The sequence below is a fragment of the Euphorbia lathyris genome, chromosome 8 (genome assembly GCF_963576675.1).
Source record: "Euphorbia lathyris chromosome 8, ddEupLath1.1, whole genome shotgun sequence".
Taxonomy (NCBI): Eukaryota; Viridiplantae; Streptophyta; class Magnoliopsida; order Malpighiales; family Euphorbiaceae; genus Euphorbia; species Euphorbia lathyris.
Window position 1 is genome coordinate 4,034,375 of NC_088917.1, and position 23,828 is coordinate 4,058,202.

Genomic DNA, 23,828 nt, shown 5'->3' on the forward strand with positions numbered 1-23,828 from the left:
GAAATTCGGAATTTTTGAGAAAAAAAATATTTTTCTCAAAAAAATTCACTTTCTCTCTCTAAAAATGTTTAGAGTGAGAAAGGCTCCAAAAATCCTCCCCTCTTTTCATTGGGATCTGTGCCCCTTTTTATAGGGAAACGGGTCCCGGAGCAATGGGCGACGCCCGAGTAAAATCGGGCGTCGCCCAAAGCCGTTGGGCGGCCGCCCAACACTACGTTGGGCTACCGCCCAACATTGTTGGGCGATCGCCCAACGATTGTTGGGCGGCCGCCCAACGACTGTTAGGCGATCGCCCAACAATTGTTGGGCGGTCGCCCAACAGCGTTGGGCGAGCGCCCGACGCGGTTGGGTGCTCGCGCCCGCCTACCGTTGGGCTTCCGCCCGACGCGGTCGGGCACTCGCTCAACGGCCGCCGGGGTGCGTCTCACGTCGTCGGGCGTGCACGCCCCGCGGCCGTCGAGCTCGCGCTCCGCGTCGTCGGGCGTTCACGCGTATTGACCGCCGAGCGCGTGTTCCGCACTGCCGGGCGCGCATGCCTCGTGGCCGATGAGCGCGCGTCCCGTGCCACCAAGCTCGTGTCTTGCTCGGACACCGAGCGCGTACCATTCATGGTTGGATGCGTGCATCCGACAGACATCGAGCGCACGCTTTGCATCGTCGAGCGGGCGTCTGACTGTCGTCAAACGCGCGCCGACCGCCGCTAAGCACTCGCACCGTGCCGTTAAGCCTTCGTGAGCTATCCGATCGACAACAGTGACCGACCGTAACTTATTTATTTTATTTTTTTGAAACTTTTGGAATCAATCGCTTCAACCGTCTTATTTCCAGGTTTTCGTCACAGGTCCTCCGACTCGGTGTCTACAGCTACTTATCTCACCAGAAGGAGAAAGGGTCCCAATGGCTAAGAAGTTATCCTTCCCTCTCACCAATAATATGGCCGAATACGAAGCGTGCATCTATGGGTTGGAGTCATTAGCTGCACTGGGAGCAGCATATGTTGAAATCTGGGGCGACTCAAAACTGATCATCGAACAAGCACAGGGAAACTGGGAAGTAAGGGAAGAAAGGTTGCGGCCATACCTAGACCAGTTGGAGGGATTGGCATAGAGATTCAGCGAGTGTCGCTTTTATCACATTCCTCGAGCACAGAACCAGGCCGCGGATGCTTTGGCCACTTTAGTGTCAGTATGGGATAACCCCCGGAATCTTGCCTCCAAGCCTTTGGTGCTGAGGAGGTCTCACAAACCGTGCTATGAAGATGTAATGCTATTGGGGGCAGATGAAAAGCCTTGGTATTTCGATATCGTAAACTTTATGAAGAGTGGAATGTACCCGGTAGAATCAGAACTTAGGGATCAAACGGTAATCAGAAGGTTAGCTCAACAGTCCGTCATCCACGACGACTTGCTTTACAAAAGGCACACCGATGGTTTACAACTGAGGTGCTTGGATGCAGGAGAAGCCCGCGAGGCAATGGAGTCAGTACACTCAGGAATTTGCGGAGCCCATATGGGAGGGGCGGTATTGGCAAAAAAATCATAAGGCAAGGCTTCTATTAGCTCACCATGGAAAGGGATTGTAACGAATATGCGAAGAAATGTAGATTATTTATATTATTTCTAGAGAGTGGACTAAGAGTCTCTGGAGATACTCTTATATGATGTAAATGTAGATTTATATAGATAATTAAATAGATGTGACAATTTAGGTTGTGCAACATAATATTATATTATATATGGATAAGGTCGAGTTCAGTCATATGGTTTCTGAAAGAGAGTGATGTAATTTCAACGTATAAAATAGTACAATTTTAAGTTTAAAATTTACCAGATGATGCATTTTCATACCTCATTCATTGAAGATGAGTCTTTTTTTCACGTGTAATTTCATGTTTTAACTACCTTCCCAACCTCAGTGTTATATTAATTGCATAGCTTCTGTTAATGAAAAAACATATTAATAAAGATTTGAAGTTGCACTGTATGGTAAATATTAAATTTAAGGTCACATTATTTTGGACGTAAAAACTAACTTCGCTCTTCTCCTAATAACTACATAGCTAAATTATATTTTAAATGTAGATTTATATAGACAGATCCATGGAGGTGGCAATTTAGGTTACACAACATATTATTATATTATATTATATTATATAGGGATAAAGTCAAGTTCAGTCATATGGTTTTTTGAAAAGAGCGAATGTAGTTTTAACGTACAAAATAGTATAATCTTAAATCTAACATTTACCAGATTGTACATTTTTTTTCAAACCTCATTGACAAAAGATGGATCTTTTTTTCCCATGTTTTAACCACCTTTTCAACCTAAGCGTTCTAGTCATTCAATAATTACACAACTTCTATTAATGAAAAAACACATTAATGAAGATTTTAAATAGTAATACCCGGTGAACATTAAATTTAAGGTTGCATTATTTTATTCATAAAGACTAAACAAAGTGAGAGGGAGTCATCCTTCTTGTACATTTGAATGTGTGCTAAGCACAAGATTCATTCGAGGTCAAGGTCCATTTGTTAAGTTCCTTTCATCCTGGGACTCACAGTCGAGCGTTCTCCGAATGTTGGTTCCAAATGGTTTCGGTACCTTCTATTTGGAAAAGTATAATTGGCCGAGCTAGCATATCAAGGTCGGAATGGGATCGAGTCTTCTTCTAATAACTTTTGGTCGGAATGTTGTATATAAGGTTTTGGTAGAATAATTTTTTTATTCTTAAATTTAAAATTGTCCCCATATTATATGTTTCTTTAGTTATAGCAATTTTTTTTTTTTAAAATGAGTTAGATTTTAAATTGTACAGTTTTTATTAATGAAAAACACATTAATGAATTTAAATTGTATTATCTGATAAACATTAAATTTAAGATTGCATTTTTTGTACGTAACGACTAAATTTGTTCTACATAGCTAAATTATATTTTTTTTATCCTTTTATATAAGGTTTTCGTACAATAAATTTTGTTTTTATTCTGAAGTTAAAATTGTCACCATATTATATGTTTTTTTCTAATTACAGGAAAAAAATTTAAAAATGCATTAATGAAGATTTTAAATTGTATTGTTCGATAAACATTAAATTTAAGATTGCATTTTTTCACTACTAGAAAATTGTCAAATTGTGACGGAATATTGTGATGGAATTGTTTCCGTCACAAAATTCAGACGAATTTTCGTCACTAAACATTCCGTCAAGGCTTGAGATGAAAATTTGAGACGGAATGTAATTTTTCGTCATAATAAACTGGCGGGAGAATTCTCACGGCCATGTGTGACGAAATGTGAGACGGAATTTATTCCGTCACAGTGTCTTGACGTTTTTAGAGACGTTTTTACCCATTCCGTCACAATGGAAAATTAGTTTTATAATTTACTTTATCTAAAATATTAAACAAAATTTATTTAAAAAAATAAATAAAACTATATATATATATATATATATATATATATATATATATATATATGTAGGATTTTATAAAATAAATATAATAATTTTAAATTTTTAACATTAACATTGTCTATAAAAATTCTTAAAAAAGAGACATTATAAAAAACATTAACATCTATTATCTATTATTATTTATGTATATATATATGGAAAACGTGCCAAAATACCTCTATCGCTAAGAGTAATTTTACACCTAATGTCTAAAATGGTGCAATTTTACTCCTAACAAATTAATTTTACCCTTAATATTGACAAGTTGGGTCAATTTCAAACATTATTATAAAACACAGATATTTTGTTCCTTATTCTGCACTCATTGCATTTGGGATCGTTTAAAAAAAATCATATTTTTTGTGATTTAATAATAGAATCAGAGATAATATTTATAAATTTGTTGAAATTTTTTTAATTTTTTTTTGTCCAAATCGTACAAGACAATATATTTTTAATTTTTTCATGTCTAATCATATGTTTATGATCTGTTAATGAGTGATAAAATGACGCAGATGTGAAGTACAAATCACAAGATTCATGATCGATAAGATAAATTTATAAATTATCTCTAAAATTGACCGAACTTGACAACGTTTGGAGTAAAATTGCTCATAGCAGTCGCGCCTCTCTTCTTACCGGTGGAGGCACTCATTTTCAAACAACGAACTCCTTTTCTAGGCGGTAGTCTTCGGCACTCTCCATTTGCGTAGCCTTTTCTTCAACAGGGACCATGAATGACCAAGCCGTTCTTTTCTCCGGTCTATTTCGTTTCAAGTAAAGGTGGATCTTTCTTTTGCTTACGTTTTTTTCCTGTTTCCATTTCGTTTTTCTTTTCGGATCTAACAGTTTCGATCTTCTTTTGCTTAGGATTTGTGCTCTTTTTATATGGCTTTAGTATGCTCCATTCCTTGACAGGCGGTGGAGGTTTTTTAGATCCGGTGAGATTTTCTCATTCCATTCACTGAAATAATTTTCTTTTATTTTCTTGTTTACACACAATCGCCAAATACGATGAAATTCAGTTTTGGGCATTTACACGATATTGCAAGTCCAGAATTACTAAACCAATTATCATAGTTTGTCGTGTTACCATGTAGATATTAACATTTGGTTTGTAACCCATCAATGTCTAATTATGCTAGTTTTAGTGAATGATTAAAGACTACTGAAATGTTACAGAGATGGCTAGAAAATTTTAAACATGAATGGTTATAGATGAGGTACAACCACTATAAAATACAACAATTCTCTTGTTAAAATGATAGACAATTCTCTTGTTAAAATACTAATCATCAATAGCATTATCCCAATATTATAAATATGTATTCGTGTGCATACAATCCTGTAACAGAAAAGTGAAAGTTCTACAATTACAATTTTCTTAGTGGCTTCCTCTAATTGAAGAATACCTTTTTAAGGATAAATGGGATAATATGTAAATAGGCTTCCTAGCTAACCATTTAACTACAAGTTGGTCTTCATCTTTAAAATGTGACTTTGCTTCTAACATTTCTACTTATAGTTTGTTGACTTTGTTCCAAGTATGCTTGATTCTTCTTTGTGGGATTTCTTTTTTAGGGTCTCTGCTTGATGTTTGAACGAGGAGTATCATTATCTTTTTGCAGTCTCCATGTTGCAGACAATGAAATTTATACCATGCCTTGGGCAACAATACTTGAAAAGGTTGTACAGTTACAAAGCTCACAACAACTTTGTGTGGTCAAAGACCTCTCTGCTCATGATGTGGTTATGCGGCTAATGCGGAAGGAGAATTACTTGATTGGAATGCTCGACAAGGGGTACTCGCTTTCCCAATCTCCTCATGGATTCCAGGCACTGGTGCAGTGGTAAAATATGGTTCAAATGGAACTCAGTACCGGTTAACACTAATGAAGACCCTTGAATGGACCTTAAATTGGTGCATATTGCAAAGCATGTTTGATAGGTTCGATTAGTTCGCTTGACGTTTTTTATACACATATCACATTTTGTTTTCTGATTGTAATTTATTCATACTGTAGGAGAGACTTCATCTCTAATCCTGAAACACTGAAGAGAAGGCTTATGGTAGTTGGCCTTGCAATGCTACTCCTTTCACCGTTTCTAGTTATATTCATGCTTGTCTACCTCTTCCTAAGGCATGCTGAACAATTTTATAATCATCCAAGCACAGCATCATATCGAAGATGGTCAAACTTGTCGAGATGGATTTTTAGGGAATTCAGTGAGGTATAACAATATTACTTTTTTTTTGCTTTTTTTTGCTCAGGTAAAGCATATTTTCCTTTCCTGTACTAAGTTAGTGGGTTAGTATCCACCTGAAGCTGCAGTCAAGATGTCCCTTTGTCTTTTTTTTTTTAATCTCTCTTTATCAACATTTGGAGTGACATGGATGGATTATAACTTCTCAGTTTTATGATAAAGGAATTCTGTTTATCTTTATTGTCAGAAGATGCCTTTCCAAAGATCATATTTTCTCGCAAGCATAATATTGTACTGAAGTAGATTGATATAATTCTTTTTTATCTCAACTGAATGTTACCAATCATTTTTAAATGAAAAGCATAATATTGTCCTTGATCCAAAAGGAGCTATGTCTTTGGTGGTTCAACATACACATTATATGCCAAAGAGATGGCGGGCGGGGCAAAGAAAAGACAGACGGTCCGATTTTCAAAATCATGGTAATAGCAATTATGGTTCACCTCATATACCACACATCACTTGCTTGGAGGAGCTCTCGAGGCAAGATGGAGAAGTCATTTTTAAGGTATATATATTCTTGTAGCATGCACTTATATTGCGTGGTTTGAAGATAAAATCACAATGTTTCGTTTTCATAGCTTTTAATTCACTTATTTATTTGCTTTTTCTTCAGGTCTTCTGCCTTGCAAAGGGACGATATAGTATGGAATAGATATATGCGTGTCTAAGTATTTTGAAGGGGCATCAAATGTATTTTGGTATGCACGTTGTACATTTTGGAGGCTCAATAGGATCGAAAAGCCTTTTAGATTATTAGAATATTATGTAAGTAATTAATAGTTTTGTAATTATATGATCTCTGTAATTGTTTATTTACATTAATATATCTTAATTTAAATTATATTTACATTTAGTATATATATGAATTATAAAATGAATATTCATTTAAATGCATTATTTATTATTAAAAAATAAATAAACATTATACTGTGACGGAATTCTGTCAATAATTTTTATTTCTGACGGACTAAAGATTCTAACGTTTATTTCCGTCTGAGTAATCCGTCATAATTTTGCCACGGAAAAATGTCGGGGAAAAACGTAATGATGTTCAGACGTTTATTTTCGTCACAAATTCTGTCTCCACGGTTGACGGAATTCCTTCACCAATCCGTCACTAAATCCCATCTCAAAAAGCGCAAGTAAAATTTGCGTCGATCGATATAACCACGGTTTAATTTCGTCCTAAATTCCGTCACTAAGATGATTTAGTGACGGAATCAAGCAATTAACGGAAATTTCCGCACAGTTTGATGATTTTCTAGTAGTGTTTGTACGTAAAAATTAAATTTATTCTACGTAGCTAAATTATATATTTTTTTATCCTTCTATATAAGGTTTTGGAAGAATAAATTTTGTTTTATTCTTTTCTTTTTTATTGTAATTTTGTTTTATTCTTAAGTTTAAAATTCGGACTATATTATATGTTTTTTTTCAATTACAGTAAAAGAGAAATTAAAAAATGCATTAAAAATGTTCTTATAAGAATTTGGTAGAATAAATTTTGTTTTATTCTTAAGTTTAAAATTATGACAATATTATATGTTTTTCCCAATTATAAAAAGAAAAAGGATTAAAGTGTAAAAATACCCCTAACATTTTAGGTCAGAAGCAATTTTATTCTTAAGATCTAAAATGGTGCAATTTTACCCCTAACGTTGATAAATTGGGTCAATTTCAGAAATAATTCATCAAACTGTGTTGTCGGTCATGAATCTGGTTATCTACACTTTATATGTGCGTCATTTTATCAGTAACAAATTACAAATATATTTTGGGATGTGAAAAAAATAAAAAAAAATATAATGTATTTTTTTTGTACGAATTAGACAAAAATATTTAAAAAATTCACTGAATTTATAAATATTAATATTTAATCCTATTATTAAATTACAAAAAACAAGAAATCCTTTTTTTAGAACGAACTGATATGCAATTGGTGCAAAATAAAGAGTAAAAATGACTATGTTTTTTAGTAGTGTCTGAAATTGACCAAAATTATCAACGTTATGGGTATTTTTTCACCTTAACAAAAAAAAATGCATTAAAAATGTTTAGAAACAACCGCTATAAATTGGGTCAATTTCAGAAATAATTCATCAAACTGTGTTGTCGGTCTTGAATCTGGTTATCTACACTTCATACGTGCGTCATTTTATCAGTAACAAATTACAAACATATTTTGGGATGTGAAAAATAAAATAAAAAATATAATGTTTTTTTGAACAAATTAGACAAAAAAAATTCAAAAAATTCACTGAATTTATAAATATTAATTTTTAATTCTATTATTAAATTACAAAAAACAAATAATCCATTTTTTAGAACGAACTGATATGCAATTGGTGCAAAATAAAGAGTAAAAATGCCTATATTTTTAATAGTGTCTGAAACTGACCAAAATTATCAACGTTATGGGTAGTTTTTCACCTTAACAAAAAAGAATGCATTAAAAATGTTTAGAAACAACCGCTAGAAGGAGGGGTCGAACCTCCGACCTTGTGGTTAACAGCCACACGCTCTAACCAACTGAGCTATTCCAGCAATTGTTATGCATTTAAACTGTGACTTATTTATACGTTGTAAAGTACTTGATGCAAATTTGAAATTGTATGGTTTAAATAATATTAATTAAATTTTATATTGGCTTGATAAAAACATAAACACATCGTGTTAGAATTATTATTCATGGTCCTTTCGCTAAAGTGTATAACTAGTAATCTTGACCAGTCAACGTGAAATCAACGTATCATGTCAGCAAATTGACCTCTCTAAAAGTCAAAATTAATGATGTGGCGCATTGACTTCGCGTTGACCGGTACAATTACCGGTTGTACACTTTAGTGGGAAGTCACCAAAATGTTGTAGAATTTTATGTGTAAAATTAAAGGTTGTACACCAAATTGTGAAATAGAGCAAATATTGTACACCGCGTATATAATTTACATTTAATTTAAAATTATAAACTATATGTATATACATTACTTGAAAAGTCGAATTATTTTTTCAACAGCAGCCTAATAAGCTCCATGGATTCATCACCACCATATTTCAATCGGATTACAACAATTTTTGTATTCAACTATTAGTATTTGAGAGTTAAGCTTTCTATTATTTAGATAGAAAAAAATTCAGTAAAATTTGTGAAAGTAACGAGACTTAAGATCCAATTTTTTTTTTAAGAATAATAGTTGTTATTTTAATTTATTTTTTTACATTTTTTTGTTAAAAAAAAGCTAAGATCAATCCGATTTTGGTTGGATCGGGCGGTTCCAAGTTGATTCCAATTTTTGAAGGATTGTTGAAAATTAATAACTCAACATGACCAAGATCATAGACCTGGCCGGTTCCCGATCTAATCGGTTGGACCAGCCAATCCGATCCGGATCACATGCACATCCGTTGTGCAAGGCGATCTTATCAGACCGGGAAACTCCAACGCGGGCATCCACGTTACATGCGGATACAGGGGGGTCCGGGTGTGCCCGGGACCCTCCGGCCGCCAGAACCACCATGGTAACGAGTAGTTTCGGCCCCTCTAATATTAATCTATATATACTCTATGTAGTAATATTTCATGGTAACGCTTGCTTTTTTTTTAAAACGCCATAGGTTCAATTCCCTCCAATCTCAATTTATTTTAGAAAGTGTTTATTTATTTAAATTTTATTTTTCAATAATTATAAAACTATGTTACCATTATTTATTTATTTTCATAACACTTTTGAACTTATTTTTATTATGTCTTTTCCATTAAAAAAATTAATTTCTTATTTTTGAGACTCAAACAACTTAATTTCTAAATTAAATTTTAAAATTTTAAAATTAAAAAATTAAAAAATTAAAAAATGTTATAATTTTTTTTAGAAACTAGTATTGAACTAATAAAAAAAATTAATTATATCCCATTATGTGTTAGGCTTGTCCAAAATTCAAAATTTCAATATTTTGGACCTATTAGGTACTCCCTAAATCCAAATTTCTAATTTTTTTAGGCCGGTTAGGCATCTCTAAATCCAAATTTCTAATTTTTTTTTGTTTATTAGGTCTCTATAAATCCAAATTTCTAATTTTTTTGGCCTCTTAGGCTTTCTTAAATCCAAATTATTAATTTTTTTTGCCTTATAAGTCATCTGAAATCAAAAATTTTAATTTTTTTTTACATATTTAACTCTCCATAAATCCAATTTTTTTTTACATGTTAGGACTATAAACGAATCTAGCTTAATTTTGAGAAATTGTATATTAATACTTAAAATTGGTTCTTAACCATTCAAATTATAACACGCATATATCTAAAAAAAATTTAAGCAAATTCGATTTAGCAAAAAAAAAAAAAATTCCGGAACGTAAAATTGACTCCACAACCGAGTATTCCTGTATTGGCCGCTGTTGACGTACCATATATATATATATATATTGCTGACCGTAGCTAGCAAATGTCGGAAACCACAGCCTATAGTAAAATCATCTTCATTCCCTTTCTCTTAATCCTCCAATAGCAAACTGCTGTCTCCAAAGCTTCCACCGGAGGTTCAATTCCGCCGCTGAACTTTTTAACTAACTTTAAATTCTGTTGGATCGAAGGCTCAAGATTATCATAACAAAAATTAATCTAAAAATGTATTGTTCTATCAATCAATTCGTAACGTTTTGGGTGAGGAGTAATTTTACGCCTAACGTTTAAAATTGTGCAATTTTATCCCTAATTTTGGAAGCCAAAAGCAATTTTACCCCCTAACATTGATAAATTGGGTCAATTTGAGAAATAATTTATCAAACTGTCTTCTCGGTAATGAATCTTGTTATCTACACTTTGACTTGCTTTATTTTATCAGTAACAAATCACAAACATATGTTGGGATGTGAATAAAATATTAAAAATAAACTGTCTTTTGTACGAATTAGACAAAAAAATCAAAAAATTCACTGAATTTATAAATATTAATCTTCAATTTTATTATTAAATTACAAAAAACATTATATCTTTTTTTTTAGAACAAATTGATATGCAATTGGTGCAAAATAAAGAAAAAAAAATGATTGTGTTTTATAATAGTGTCTGAAATTGATCCAATTTATCAAAGCTATGGGTAAAATTGCTCTTGGCTACAAACATTAGGGGGTAAAATTGCACCATTTTAGACGTTAGGGGTAAAATTATTCAACGTTAGGGGTATTTTTGCACCTTAACTCTAAAAAAAAGCAGAATAGATAGAGGCAGCAAATCGTTTTCAAGCTATGATAGATCGTAGATGTCAATTGCCACCTCGTAATCGTCGATCTACTTAGCATTAGAAGTTTTTTTTAAGACATTTTGTATCGAATAGCAATTATGTACTAAAATATATTTTTTTCAAAAAAATATTTACACAGAGTTTTGCCCCTTCCTCAAATCCTGGATCCGGCACTGCATCTCACTCAGTTACATTTTATCTTCGTCTATTTTGTTCGATGCGATCAAGTTTATGTTCTGCTCTTCTTTTCATTTTTGCATTGATTGACTAATAGTTAGAATCAATAGCCCCATTAAATCGAGTCAAACTGTTCAAGTTGTAATTGAATTAGTGATCCGGGATGGCATGAACTTTAATCCAAATTCCCTAAATATGTGGATTAATTACATTAAAAATATGAAGATTTGGGAACTTTTTTGTGTTGAGTTCGGCCTTCCATAATTGATCTTACATCATAATATGTAATGTAGCTGCAAAATATTACTACATAGAGTCTATGTAGACTAATATTAGAGGGACCTGTATCCGTCCCTGCGGATGCTGTATTTTGTTCAGCTGTTGGTGTTTACCGACGGCTTATCAAATTTGACTCGAGAACTCATCAAATTAAAGTAACATCAAATTAGTAGAAATCACCATAAACTAATTGATCTTCATAAAACCAGTTCAAGAACTGTGTTAAAGACAAATTTTAATGGGTTTTTATTTTGGATTGAAAAGGAAATTTGATAAAGAGTTAATTATCAACTTGTATTTGATCAGACAAACAGCCAACTTGGTCCTCAAACTCTTTGAGATTTCCTTTAGGATTATGTTGAAACCTCTCTATCTTGAAGTACTTCATATCCACTCCTTTTGCCTCTCCATTCAGGGCCATGTCGGCCAGAATCCGTCCGACGATAGGTGCCATCTTGAACCCGTGACCTGAAAACCCACCGCCAACCACCACATCTTTCCCAAACCCGCTCTCGGAAAGAAAATCCAACACATAATCCTCATCGGGAGTCATGGAATACATACATAATTGAGTAGCTACCGGTCCTGCCTCATCAACAAGTCCTAAATAGGGGTGTCAAAACATTATAATCATGTTATGTAATCTATTGTGATAATACATACATATTTCTAAAAAATATATGAAATACGGGTACGGCAGGGATACGGTAAATTTTATATTATATTTATATATATATATATATTTATATATTATTTATAATGAAAATTCAAAAGATACATAAATATATAAATCACAAGTCACATTCATAGAGTCATTATAAAACCACAAATAATACTCATAAGTCATTATAAAACAAACAAAAATAGAGACGAGTCGCAGTAAAAAAAATAGAACTCGGACAAAATTTGAAGTTGTACGATGATGAATTTGGACAGAAAAAGTCGACCAAGTCGAAGAAGTCAAGTCGACTAGAAGAGCCAGTTATGTGAACCAGGAGATTTTTGATATAGGGTTCGTTCGATAAAAGAGAGAAGAAGACTAATTGATTTAGAAATTTCAATTTTTGTACCCGTATGTACTTAGTGGGGTAGAGTTAATTTAATTGTAATCCTTATACTTTCAGAGTTTTTCTAAAAAAACCCTATACTTTTAAAGTTTTAAAAAGAAACCCCTAAAGTATCTCCGAAATATTCCTGGCGTATCCCCGACATGTCTCCCAATTAAAAAAGAAAAGGAAAAAGGGGATACTTCCCAGTCGTATCCCGTACGTATCCCGCCATGTTCTCGTACTCGGAGTATCGGATACGTGTACGTTGACCTCGCTTCATTTTAGCTTAAATGTTTGTGAAATGGTACTAATTTGACAATAGATAACGGAACTTTAAGCTAAATTGATATCATTTCACAAACGTTGAGACAGGTCAAGTGGTGTTATTAGGACTAAATTGATATAATTTCACAGGCATTGAACGGTTATTTTGTAGCTTTGACTAAATTGACAATTCCCATAAATTCTTGAGATGAAATTTCTATCCTATCCCAAAATTTTCTACCTTAATGGATTTTATCAAGTGAATTAGTGATAATAAATACCTGTAGGAAAATTTTAGGGTACTCTTGGAGTAATACTTCCGAGTAATGAATTCACGGCACATGCATTTAGATCTAATACATCACCAGCTCTATGAACTTGTCCATAATAGTATATTGGCTCTCTGAACTTTGCAAGTGCCTCGCCAGCTCTTTGAACTTGATTATTCCGTATCACCAACTCTCTAATTTTGTCCATAAAAGTAGATTAGCTTCTTGAAATTTATAAATGTCTCACCAACTCCCTAAACTTACTTAGTCGGTAACAATTAAATACAAAAACCATAATACTAATTCTCAATTCTCATCCATTCTATCTCTCAAACCTGCAAAATCAACTCTTATAATAGGTTGAAAGATATGAGAAGATAAAAAAATTACCTCTCGGAATAAGCAAGTTTAGGGAATTTGTGAGACACTTATAAAATTGGCCTAATGCTTCCCCAACCCCCTTTACTTGTCCAAATTGGTCATTTTACCCCCTCAACTCATCGAATGTCCTATTTACCCTCTTAACTCCATAAAAGTGGTATTCCTCACCCCCTTAACTTGTCCATTTATCCCCCAACTCATAGAATGTTCTATTTATCCCCTTAACTCCATAAAAGTGGTATTTTTTACCCCTTACAATCCGTTATCGAAGCCTAAATTGATAATTTTTTTTAAACGTTAAACCAATATTTATGTTATTTTGTAAATGGAACCTAAATTGATACTTCCCCAAAAATCATAGGCCTATTTTGGTACATTATCCCTCCATATAATGTATTTAACTTGTTTATATTAATGTTCTTGTTATTAGTATTTTTATTCGTTCTTTCTCTTTTCAACTTTTTTTACTACTATAAAAGGATAAGAAATACCGTTTTTATGGAGTTAAGAAAGTAAATAGGATCATAAGTGGTGTAAAATACCACTTTTATAGAGTTAAAGGGGGTAAATAGGATATTCGATGAGTTGAGAAGGGGTAAAATGACAAATTTGGACAAGTGAAAGGGGGTGAGAAATACCATTTTTAGGGAGTTAAGGGAGTAAATAGGACACTCGATGAGTTGGAGGGGTAAAATGACCAATTTGGACAAGTTAAGGGGACTGGAGAAGCATTAAGCTTATAAAATTCAATGAACTAATCTACATGGATGAGTTTAGGAAGATGGTGATACGAAATAATCAAATTCAAGAAGCTGATAAAACATTTGCAAAGTTCAGTGAATCAATCTAATAATTTTCATTAGTCGGGAGTATTGTGTCGGACTACTGTAAAATTTCACCTGATTGTATTACTAAAACTGAAAATTATGTTAAATACCTGAAAATCTCTCCTTTATCCATTCCTTCAAGATACTCAATGAAATCCCAGGACTCCAAGGCCTCTTATCCGGATCACAAGAACATCCGCCGTGCACGGCGATCTTCATCAGACCGGGAAACTCCAACGCCGGCGTACCATATATATACGGCTGACCATAGCTAGCAAACGTCGGAAAACCACCGCCGATAGTAAAATCATTTTCATTCCCTTCCTTAATCCTCCAATAACAAACTACCGTCTCCAAAGCTTCCACCGGAAGTTCAACTCCGGCGCCGACCTTTTTAACTAACTTCCTAACCCAAGCTCCGGCTGTAATAACACATTTCTCCGACCAAAATCTCTCTCCACTTTTAGTCTCCACCCAAACTCCCCCCTTCTCTCCGGCATTGACTACGGCGTTGACTTCAGTATTATCCTTCAAAACGGCGCCGTTTCTGAACGCTAATTGTTGATACATTGAAACTGCCTTTGTAGGTTTGATGACTCCACCGAGCTCTGTATAAACCCCAACCCAATTCTCCGGTATGTTAATCTTGCCGGAGAATTTTTCCACCACCTGTTGACGGTTGAGGATTTGGTAGGGGATTGAGTTTTTCCGGCAGCTAGAGATTAGAGATCGGAGACTTTTGTCGTCCGATGGTCCCATATCGAAGTGTGGAGATTTGAAATAAACATTGAATCCGGCTTCTGATTGTGCTTTCTCCCAAAGGTGTGAAGATTTAACGGCCATGGCGGTGTAGTAATCCTCCGGGTAAGTTGATCGGATTGTTCTTGATTCGCCGTGAGATGATCCTCGGTGGTGTAAGAAATCGAATTGCTCTAGAAGAAGTGTTTTTTTCCCTCTTTTTGCTAGTTCATAGGCGGTGGAGCTTCCCATTATGCCGGCTCCGACGACTATGACCTCGTATTCTTCGCCGGAATACTCCATTTTCTGTTGATTTCTGGGTGGGGGAGTTTGAGCAGACTATGGAGCTTTTAAGGTAGAACTCCTTAAAAAATAAATAAATAAATAAATTTCAAATAAAACTCATCTGGTACTATTAATTTTCAAATAAAATACTATTGATTTACTTTTTTTCAAAGTAAGGACTCTGGTTTTCAACTTTAGTAAAATAAGGTCTTTTTCGATTAATACTATTAAAATCATTATTGACGATTTCAAAAATGACATATTTTAAAAACTACTAATATTCTAAGCAAATTTAATTCCTCAACTTTTTTATTTTGAGATTATTTAGATGATGTTTAGTAAAGAGAGAGAAAGTTAATGTTTAGAGAGAGAAAGTTTCAAAAATGATGATTTTCGAAAATCGAAAATGTAGTTCCATAGCAAATATGATATTGAACAACTTTAATTCTTGAAAATTTTTATTTTCAGGTCGTTAAAGATGGTTTTGATAGCATTAATTCAAAAGGTCATTGTTTTATCAAGAGTGTGAAACCTCAATACTCGTTTTGACAAAAAGTAAACCACAGTCCTTTATCTGAAAATTAGTGAAACCACATGGGTTTTATTTGAAATTAAAAAAAAAAAAAAAAAAAAAGACACATGTTGGGATTTAATTCCATGATTGGCCTTCTATTTTTCCAAATTAAGTTTATTTATTTTTATTATTTTTTGTCCAATAAGTTATTGATGATGTTCATGCATATGTATAGATAAGAACAAAAGAATAGTGGTTTGTTGTTGGGCATATTGTTGCTATTGATAATGCCAAATATGATGACCTAATGGTTCACCTTCAATGTGAAGGGAGCAGGGACCGTTTTGAAAAGAAAAAAAAGTTTATATGTAGTGTTTGGGTTACTCAATGGGAATGATAGTGTAGTTTTTAATTGACATAATACTCGTTAGAATCCTTAAACTAAAGTTTCAAAGTCAATTAGGACATTAACTATCAAAATCATCAATCAGAATTTTCAACTAAGCAAAAATCATCAATTAAGGCTTTATCGAAAATCATTCCGTTGAACAGTTTCATGTTCTCTTCCTCAAACCCATTTTGAAACAATACAAAGATTATTACAGTCTATATCAAATAGTCACAGTTTCTGATTTTAGGATAGGATGAGAACTCAATTAATGATTTTTGCTTAGTTCAGGGACTTGATTAGTGATTTTGATAGTTTAGGTTCTCAATTGACTTTGAAACTTTAGTTTGAGACCCAAATGGGTGTAATGCCAATTCAAATACTTGGATTTTTCTTTTGGATAAGGTACAAAAATACCCCTTAACGTTTATAGCCATGAGTAATTTTATCTCTAACGTCTAAAATGTGCAATTTTGCTCTTAACATTATTATTCAAGAGCAATTTTATCCCTAACGCTGGCAAATTTGGTTAATTTCAGACATTATATATATATATATATATATATATATATATATATATATATATAGTTCCTTATTCTGCATCAATTGTATATTCGTTGTTTCTAAAAGAAAAAAGAAATCATTTTTTTTATGATTTAATAATAGAATTGAAGATTAATATTTTTAAATTCGGTGAACTAGTTGAATTTTTTTATCCAATTCGTACAAAATACAATATATTTTTTTCCACGTCTAATTTTATAATTGTAATATGTTACTAATTAGTGATAAAAATAATGCACATATGAAGTCTAAATGACTAGATTCATGACTGAAAAGACAGTTTAGGACTTATTTCTCAAATTGATCTAGCTTATCAATGTTAAGGTTAAAATTACTTTTGCTTCCAATATTAAAGGTGAAATTATATCATTTTAGATATTAGATATAAAATTGCTTTTGAATGTAAACGTCAGAGGTATTTTTGTACTTTATCCCTTTCTTTTTCTCTTTTTTATTTTTCAATTACGATAAAGAAAAAAGTATTGTGATTTAGGCCCCTTTTTTATATAAAAAAAAATGAAAAAGAAAAAAAATTTATGGATAATTGAAAAAACGTGACGTAAAAAAGGATGAAATACGCTAAAAGAGGGGTGAAAAAATAAAAAAAAAAACGTGAAAAATTATGTCTTATGCTTATTTGAAACATAAGTATTTCAATTTAGGATTTGTTTATTAAATTGATGTATGACTTGTTAGATTTTATAGAAAATTTATATATAATATGATTTTTTTTTTAGAAATATGATATAATTGATTTTATTAATTTATGTGTTTGTAATTTATTTTTTATATATAATATAAATTTTTTTTTAATCAAATATAAATTTTTTTAGAAATATAATATGATATAATTGATTTATTTTTTTTTTTTTTTGGTAGAAAAGGAAAAGAAAAACGAATAACAACAAACTACCCAGGAATTTGCCTAGGGAAGCTAACCCCAATCCTATCTTCTAAGAGAAGATGAGAGATGAAACTAGGGGAAACAGGAAGGGTAGTAACGCCTAACGTCCCTTCATGGCCCGCCGCCGCCAAGCGATCAGCAACACGATTCTGCTCCCTAAAAATGTGTCTGAACTCTACGAACTCAAAGGAGGAGCAAAGCCTTATAATAGCTTTGATGAGGTTGCGACTGTTAAGACCCATAGAATGATTCTCAGAAATCATTTTGATTGCTTCCAAATTATCAGACTCCACAGAGAGCCTCTTAACACCCAGCCTTTTAGCAAGATTGATTCCAGTAAGAATAGCCCAGAGCTCCGCAGAAAAGGAAGAACCCAACCCTAAATTCTGGGAGAACCCAGAAAGCCAGACGCCCCCTACATCTCTAAACACACCTCCAGCCGCAATCTTACCGTTACTGAGGCAGGAACCATCAGTATTCAGCTTCACAACCCCCTCTCTTGGCCTGCTCCATCCCACGAGATGGACATCACAACACTGAGAGGCTCTGGCAAGGGACTCTCCTTTGAAACTATCGATAATAGAGAAAAGTTTTTTCGAGAAGAAATCAGCTAAGTTTGTCATAAAAACAGTTTTATCTCCAAAAATCTCCTCGTTTCTCCATTTCCAAACTTGGTGACAGATAATAGCAAAGAAAATGTCACCATGCTCCATGTATGGAAGCAACTTTCCTCTAACACCATCAGAGAACCAGTCGACCTCAGAATGTGCCATGAAGGAAGAGAAAATATGGTGTGGGAGAATTTTCCTCCAAACCTCTTTACTATTAGAGCAATCTCTAAGAGCATGGCACAAAGTCTCAACATGGCCTCTGCATCTACTGCAAGCTCCAGAATCAGCCAAGTGCCTTCTGTGCCTATCCGAATTAGTAAGAAGCCTGTCCTTAACGCCCAGCCACAGGAAACTCCTAATACGGAAAGGAACTTTAAGGGTCCAAATCGACTTCCACACATCCGAGGGAGGATCAGATCTAAAGAGAGAGAAAGCTTCAAAGGCCGATTTGCAAGAATAAACTCCATTGTTAGTCAGCGCCCAACAGTGCCTATCCAAGTCTTCCTCTTGATTACTCACCTTCACTCCCCGCATTCTAAGGAGAGTCTCAAGGCTAAAGAAAGTATCAAACTTTGACCAGATCCAGTCCCCTTCCGAGTCAACCATATCGGCAATCCTCCAGTTGCGTATATCACTAGGCGGGGGGGAAGAACACACCTCAATTAACGGTTTATCCCCAATCCAGTTATCAAACCAGAAACTAATGGACTTACCATTCCCCACCTCCAAGCCAACTCCCAAGCAGAACTCATCAAACACAGCACTAAGTCCTTTCCAGAGGAAGGAACAATTAGCAACTCTCTCTTTCGGGCCCCCGAAGATTTTGTCTTTCCGATACTTACCACAAAGGAGGCGAACCCAAAGAGAGAAAGGGTTTTGCCACATACGCCAAAGGAGTTTCAACTCTCGCATATACCCTGTCGCATTCAGAGTCATGTCGCATTTGCGGTCGCATTTGGTGTAGCATGTCGCATTTGCGGTCGTATTTCGTTGTATCATGTCGCATGTTTGTCGCATTTTGCTGTAGCATGTCGCATTTGAGTCGCATTTACATATGAATTGGCTTTATTATGTTTTTTATCACGTGTCCATTTTACTAAATGTAGAAGTATGTCAACCAAAGAGAGGTGTACGTGTTTTTTATCTTGGAACGGACTACGGGCCACATATATCATGTTGAAATATTTTGTGAGGTTAATTATTTTATTCTATTTTACATTATTATTATTAGAAATTATAATTTTATAATCTTAATATCATTTTTGTTATTATATACTTGAATATATTTTTCAGGTATGTGGAGGAAAAAAAATAGCAAGACATGATTTTAAAAATGGTACTTTTCACATGTGAAACATCAAGTCGCTGTAGTATAGTGGTAAGTATTCCCGCCTGTCACCCGGGTGACCCGGGTTCGATTCCCAGCAACGGTGTTTTTTTCATGATTTTTCTCCTTTTTTCATTTCGTAGATCTTACTATGTCCGAGTTTTTTTTTTTGCTAAATTCTTCAAGATTCGATAGGCTATTACGTAAGTGTTGGATAAAATAAAATGATGTTTAAAATTGATTTTAGTTTTAATTAAATTAAAAACAGTTTGATTTGAGAAGCTGTTTTATAAACTAAATGTTGCAAACTTATGCAACCAATTAGGATGAACAATAATCATTATAAAAGGTCAGATGGACCAGTTGATTTGGAATGACACAAAAAATGGGCATTATTCAGTAAAAAGCGCATATAGACTCGCAATGGATGTACTGGTTGATAACAGGGAGTTGCATATGGAGGGAGAGTGGCGTCTGATGTGGTCAGCAACTGTGCCTCTTAAGGTGCGTTACTTTTGTTGGCATCTGATCCGAAACTGCATTCCTACACGTGTCAGACTGCGTTGTAGGGGATAGACATTGGAGATGGTTGTGTTTTGTGCGCGCAGGACATTGAGGATGTCTGGCACTTGTTCTTGTTATGCCCGAAAGTTCAGGAGGTTTGACGAGTGGCGGGTCTATTCGATCAGATTCAATTGAAGGCGGCACAGGCTTCAAACTTTGCTTCACTATTTTTTTATTTATGCAGGTCTCTGAGTAGCAGCAGCTTTGAACGTTTCCTAGTGTTGATGTGGAGTTGGTGGCGTTCCCGGAACAAGTAGCTTTAGAAGCAGACGGTTAGCTCGGCTGAAACAATTGTGTCGGGTGGGCTATGGTGCTTGATGGAATGGCAGCAAGTGCAGTGCAGTCGGGGCTTTGGAAGGATGAACCTGACATTAACACCGTGCGAGAAATTTTGGCACCACCCGCCTGCTGGTAGCCTGTCGTGCTGTACTGATATGAGTACATTCACGATACTTGGTAAAATGGGCGGTGTTGTTGCTGTTCGTCGCACAGACGGTTCTTTCGTGAAGGCTCAGACATTTCTATTCGACGGGTTGATGGAGGTCTGGGAGGGGGGGCATGGGCTCTCTTGCAGGCTAAGCAATGGATGCAGGATCTAAAGCACGAAGCTGTTAATTTTGAAACCGACTCGCATGAAACCTGGAAGGGGATTCACTCCACTGTGGCCGACATTTCTGAGTTTGGAGACATTATCGACCAAATTCAATCTATCTTGGCCACCAGCAACAGGTTTACTGTCTGTTACATTAGACGACAAGCAAATGGCTTAGCTCATTTCTTGGTACGAGCAGCCTCATAACATGCTAGCCATGTTATTTTTGATGTTTTACCAAGTTTTATTCCCTTATCTGCACTTAATTTTTATCGTTTAACGACCCATTAATGCAATTTCCGTTCAAACAAAATCATTATAAAACAAAAAAAATATTTTCTAATTTAAAAAGAAAAAAATTGTAATATTAAAAAAAGTTGTATACAATTTTTTTTGCGTGTTTTCTTTATTATTAGCTTTAAACTTGTGCAATGCACGAGATTTTTTTTTCCATTTCGTAATTTATATATATATATATATATATATCAAAAAATTAATGAAAATATAAATTGAAATATTATTCGATATTTATGTTAAAGCAATATAATTAGATATAATAAATAATTTACTTTATATTATTAAAATATTATTGAAAATTATATTTTAAGTATAATTATATGTTTTAGTTTTTTTTAACTAAATTGATTATGTATAAAAACCAAATGAACATATATGATTTGACATGTTTTATAATCTTCTTTGGCTATTTTCATGTTGAAACAAATAATCAATAGATATTATTTTCGGTTAAATCTAATAAATAATTTAGTATTCGATTGAGTCAAAATAAATTAATGTTTGAAAACCTTTTATCTAATACTACAATCCATCAGTGTTCGTTTAAATCTTCAATTTAATATTAAATTTATAAGAAATAGATATTTAAACAACAATTTAGAAATGCTTAATATATCATTTGTCTCCTGAACTTGTCCAAAAAGCTTGATTCGTCCCCTGAACTTTTAAAGTGTCCCGATAACACCCTGAACTTGCATAAAATATTTAGTTAGCCCCTTGAACTTACGTAAAATGTAATCAATTAATCACTCGATTGTAAAAAAAAAATAAATTAAATGTGGAAGATATGTTGCACGTATCTTTAAAAAGTAAAACGATCAAAGTTAGGGTATCTTTTAGGGGCTGCACTTTTCAAAGATGGAGCGGTTGTTGTGATGATTGGAGCTAACCTTGAAATGGACAAGGAATTTCCTTTCGTGGAGCTAAACTATGTAGTTCAACAATTCCTGTAAGGTACTCAAAATGTGACGGTGGATGCTATGAAGTGGTAGAACATAGAAAGCATCTAGGGAAAGGTAGATTGCTATGTCCCTGTTCAAGGAACGACAACATTGTACCACTTCAAGACGAAGACATGAAGAGTGAACTTGAATATTAGTCGTTAGCTGAAGGAAGGTAACCATAGTTAACTAAATTAGAGTTAGCTCATGGTTAACAAACACTTAAAATTTGTTAAGATGTTAGGAGTAACATGACACGTGTCAAAAAATAAAAGAGATACACGTAAAGGGACACGTATCATAAATAAAGTTCGTCATATAAAAAAAAGTCAACAAACAAAAAATAAAAAGAGCGTAGGCTACATATCTTTTTATGGATTTGTTTTTGGATTTTGGAAAACAATACGCGCAAGGAGTGTGGCGCGATTTTCAATCGTGATTCTCGTCCAACCACAACGACACATCTTTCTTATTCTCTCTCTCTCGTGTGTGTCTTCACCTCCAACGATTCCAATTTGTCAGGAATGTCGCTCAATCCAACGACTTTCCAAATTTGAGAGAATTTCTAAATTCTCTCTCTAGCGGTTGGATGCATTTTATAAATTACAAATTGGTCCCTATTTGGAGTGAAAAATAGCGATAATAGTCCCTATTTGAGTGACAAATTACAAATTATCTCATTTTAATGGACAAACAACAAGTGGCAAACATGTGTTTTTTTAGAAGAGAAGAGTATGTAATGCATCTCTTAATTCATGTTACTTGTGAAGTCCAAATCTCCTCCCGGCATTGTTCTCTTCTCTGCCTCTTCTAATTTCTAAATAACTCGTCCAATTCGGCGAACTTCTTCAACTTAGCAACTCTCCGACCTTCTCCAGTGGTTGGTCATCTCTCAATTCATGTCAAGCGTGAAGTCCAAATCTCCTCTCGACGTTGTTCTCTTCTTCGCCTATTCTAATTTCCAAATAACTCGTCCAATTCGACGAACTTCTTCAACTTAAGAACTCTCCGACCTTCTTCTCTAGTGGTTAATCATTCCTACTTAATTACAAATTGGTCCATTTTTATCTCCACTAGAATTACTCTTAGAGAAACACTAAGAGCATCTCTAGTGGTTCTCTGGAAGGATTAACCTGCAAATTAAAAAAGTTGAAAGTTTGTATCCAACCCATTAGAGTATAGAAAAATATGTATATCTAAATTTGGTGGGTGATCAAAGTTGGAGGGTGTCCAAAATTTGAAAGTCCGAATTAGTGCGCCCAATAACATATATAGAATTGTATTTTTATTATTTATTACTCACTAAGTTGGATTTTTTTTTTCTCATATTGAATTATATTACTTGTTATTCTGAATTGTGATTTTATTCAATACAATTTTGATTGTTGGGCTCATTAGTCAGACTATAAAGAATATGTATTCTACCTTTTATAGCTAAATACTAAACTTTTTCATTCGCTATGTATATGAACTTAGTTTTAAATGCATTAAGTTTCACCAAAAAAATTAAACGTCTCTAGATTCAAGTAATACTTTAATTGATGTCTTTTGATTTTTGTTACCACATACAATGTATACATTTTACAATGAAAAATTATCTATAAAATAATAAATATTGATTTATCGATAAATGAATAATTTATTGATTTATCGATAACTAAATAATCTCGCTTAATGGATATTTTTTTCCGGTCCCAATGATATGCATTTATCGAGGTTTTACTGTATTGCCAATTTGCGGTCGTGTGAGATTTGAAGAACAAGATGTTACTTTCACATATATCATGTTCGAAATCTTTTTGTGAGGTTAATTATTTTAATTATTTTATTCTATTTTATATTATTATTAGAAATTATAATTTTATAATGTTAATATCATTTTTGTTGCTATATATTTT

The 23,828-nt window shown here is 33.8% G+C and overlaps 2 protein-coding genes and 1 non-coding gene across 6 annotated transcripts; 1 reads left to right on the forward strand and 2 right to left on the reverse strand.

Annotated features, from left to right (window-relative positions):
- Positions 1-4,083: 4,083 nt before the first annotated feature.
- On the forward strand, positions 4,084-6,465 carry LOC136203271 (autophagy-related protein 9-like). 4 transcript variants are annotated; one of them, XM_065994391.1, is made up of 6 exons: positions 4,084-4,237; positions 4,325-4,395; positions 5,036-5,402; positions 5,479-5,686; positions 6,021-6,227; positions 6,336-6,465. In XM_065994391.1, exons 3-6 carry the CDS (start codon positions 5,347-5,349, stop codon positions 6,372-6,374), a joined length of 510 nt encoding a protein of 169 aa, XP_065850463.1. In that variant the 5' UTR covers positions 4,084-4,237; positions 4,325-4,395; positions 5,036-5,346; the 3' UTR covers positions 6,375-6,465. The 4 variants fall into 4 exon arrangements, with proteins under 4 accessions (XP_065850463.1, XP_065850466.1, XP_065850465.1 ...); XM_065994394.1 differs by having other exon boundaries at positions 6,046-6,227; XM_065994393.1 differs by having other exon boundaries at positions 5,083-5,402.
- Positions 6,466-8,192: 1,727 nt separating this feature from the next.
- Positions 8,193-8,266, reverse strand: TRNAN-GUU (transfer RNA asparagine (anticodon GUU)). Its single transcript has one exon. It is a non-coding gene; the product is annotated as a tRNA-Asn (tRNA).
- Positions 8,267-11,557: 3,291 nt separating this feature from the next.
- On the reverse strand, positions 11,558-15,322 carry LOC136203413 (probable sarcosine oxidase). Its single transcript, XM_065994566.1, has 2 exons — positions 14,316-15,322; positions 11,558-12,018 (listed from the first exon to the last, which is right to left on the reverse strand). Exons 1-2 carry the CDS (start codon positions 15,244-15,246, stop codon positions 11,696-11,698), a joined length of 1,254 nt encoding a protein of 417 aa, XP_065850638.1. The 5' UTR covers positions 15,247-15,322; the 3' UTR covers positions 11,558-11,695.
- Positions 15,323-23,828: the final 8,506 nt, after the last annotated feature.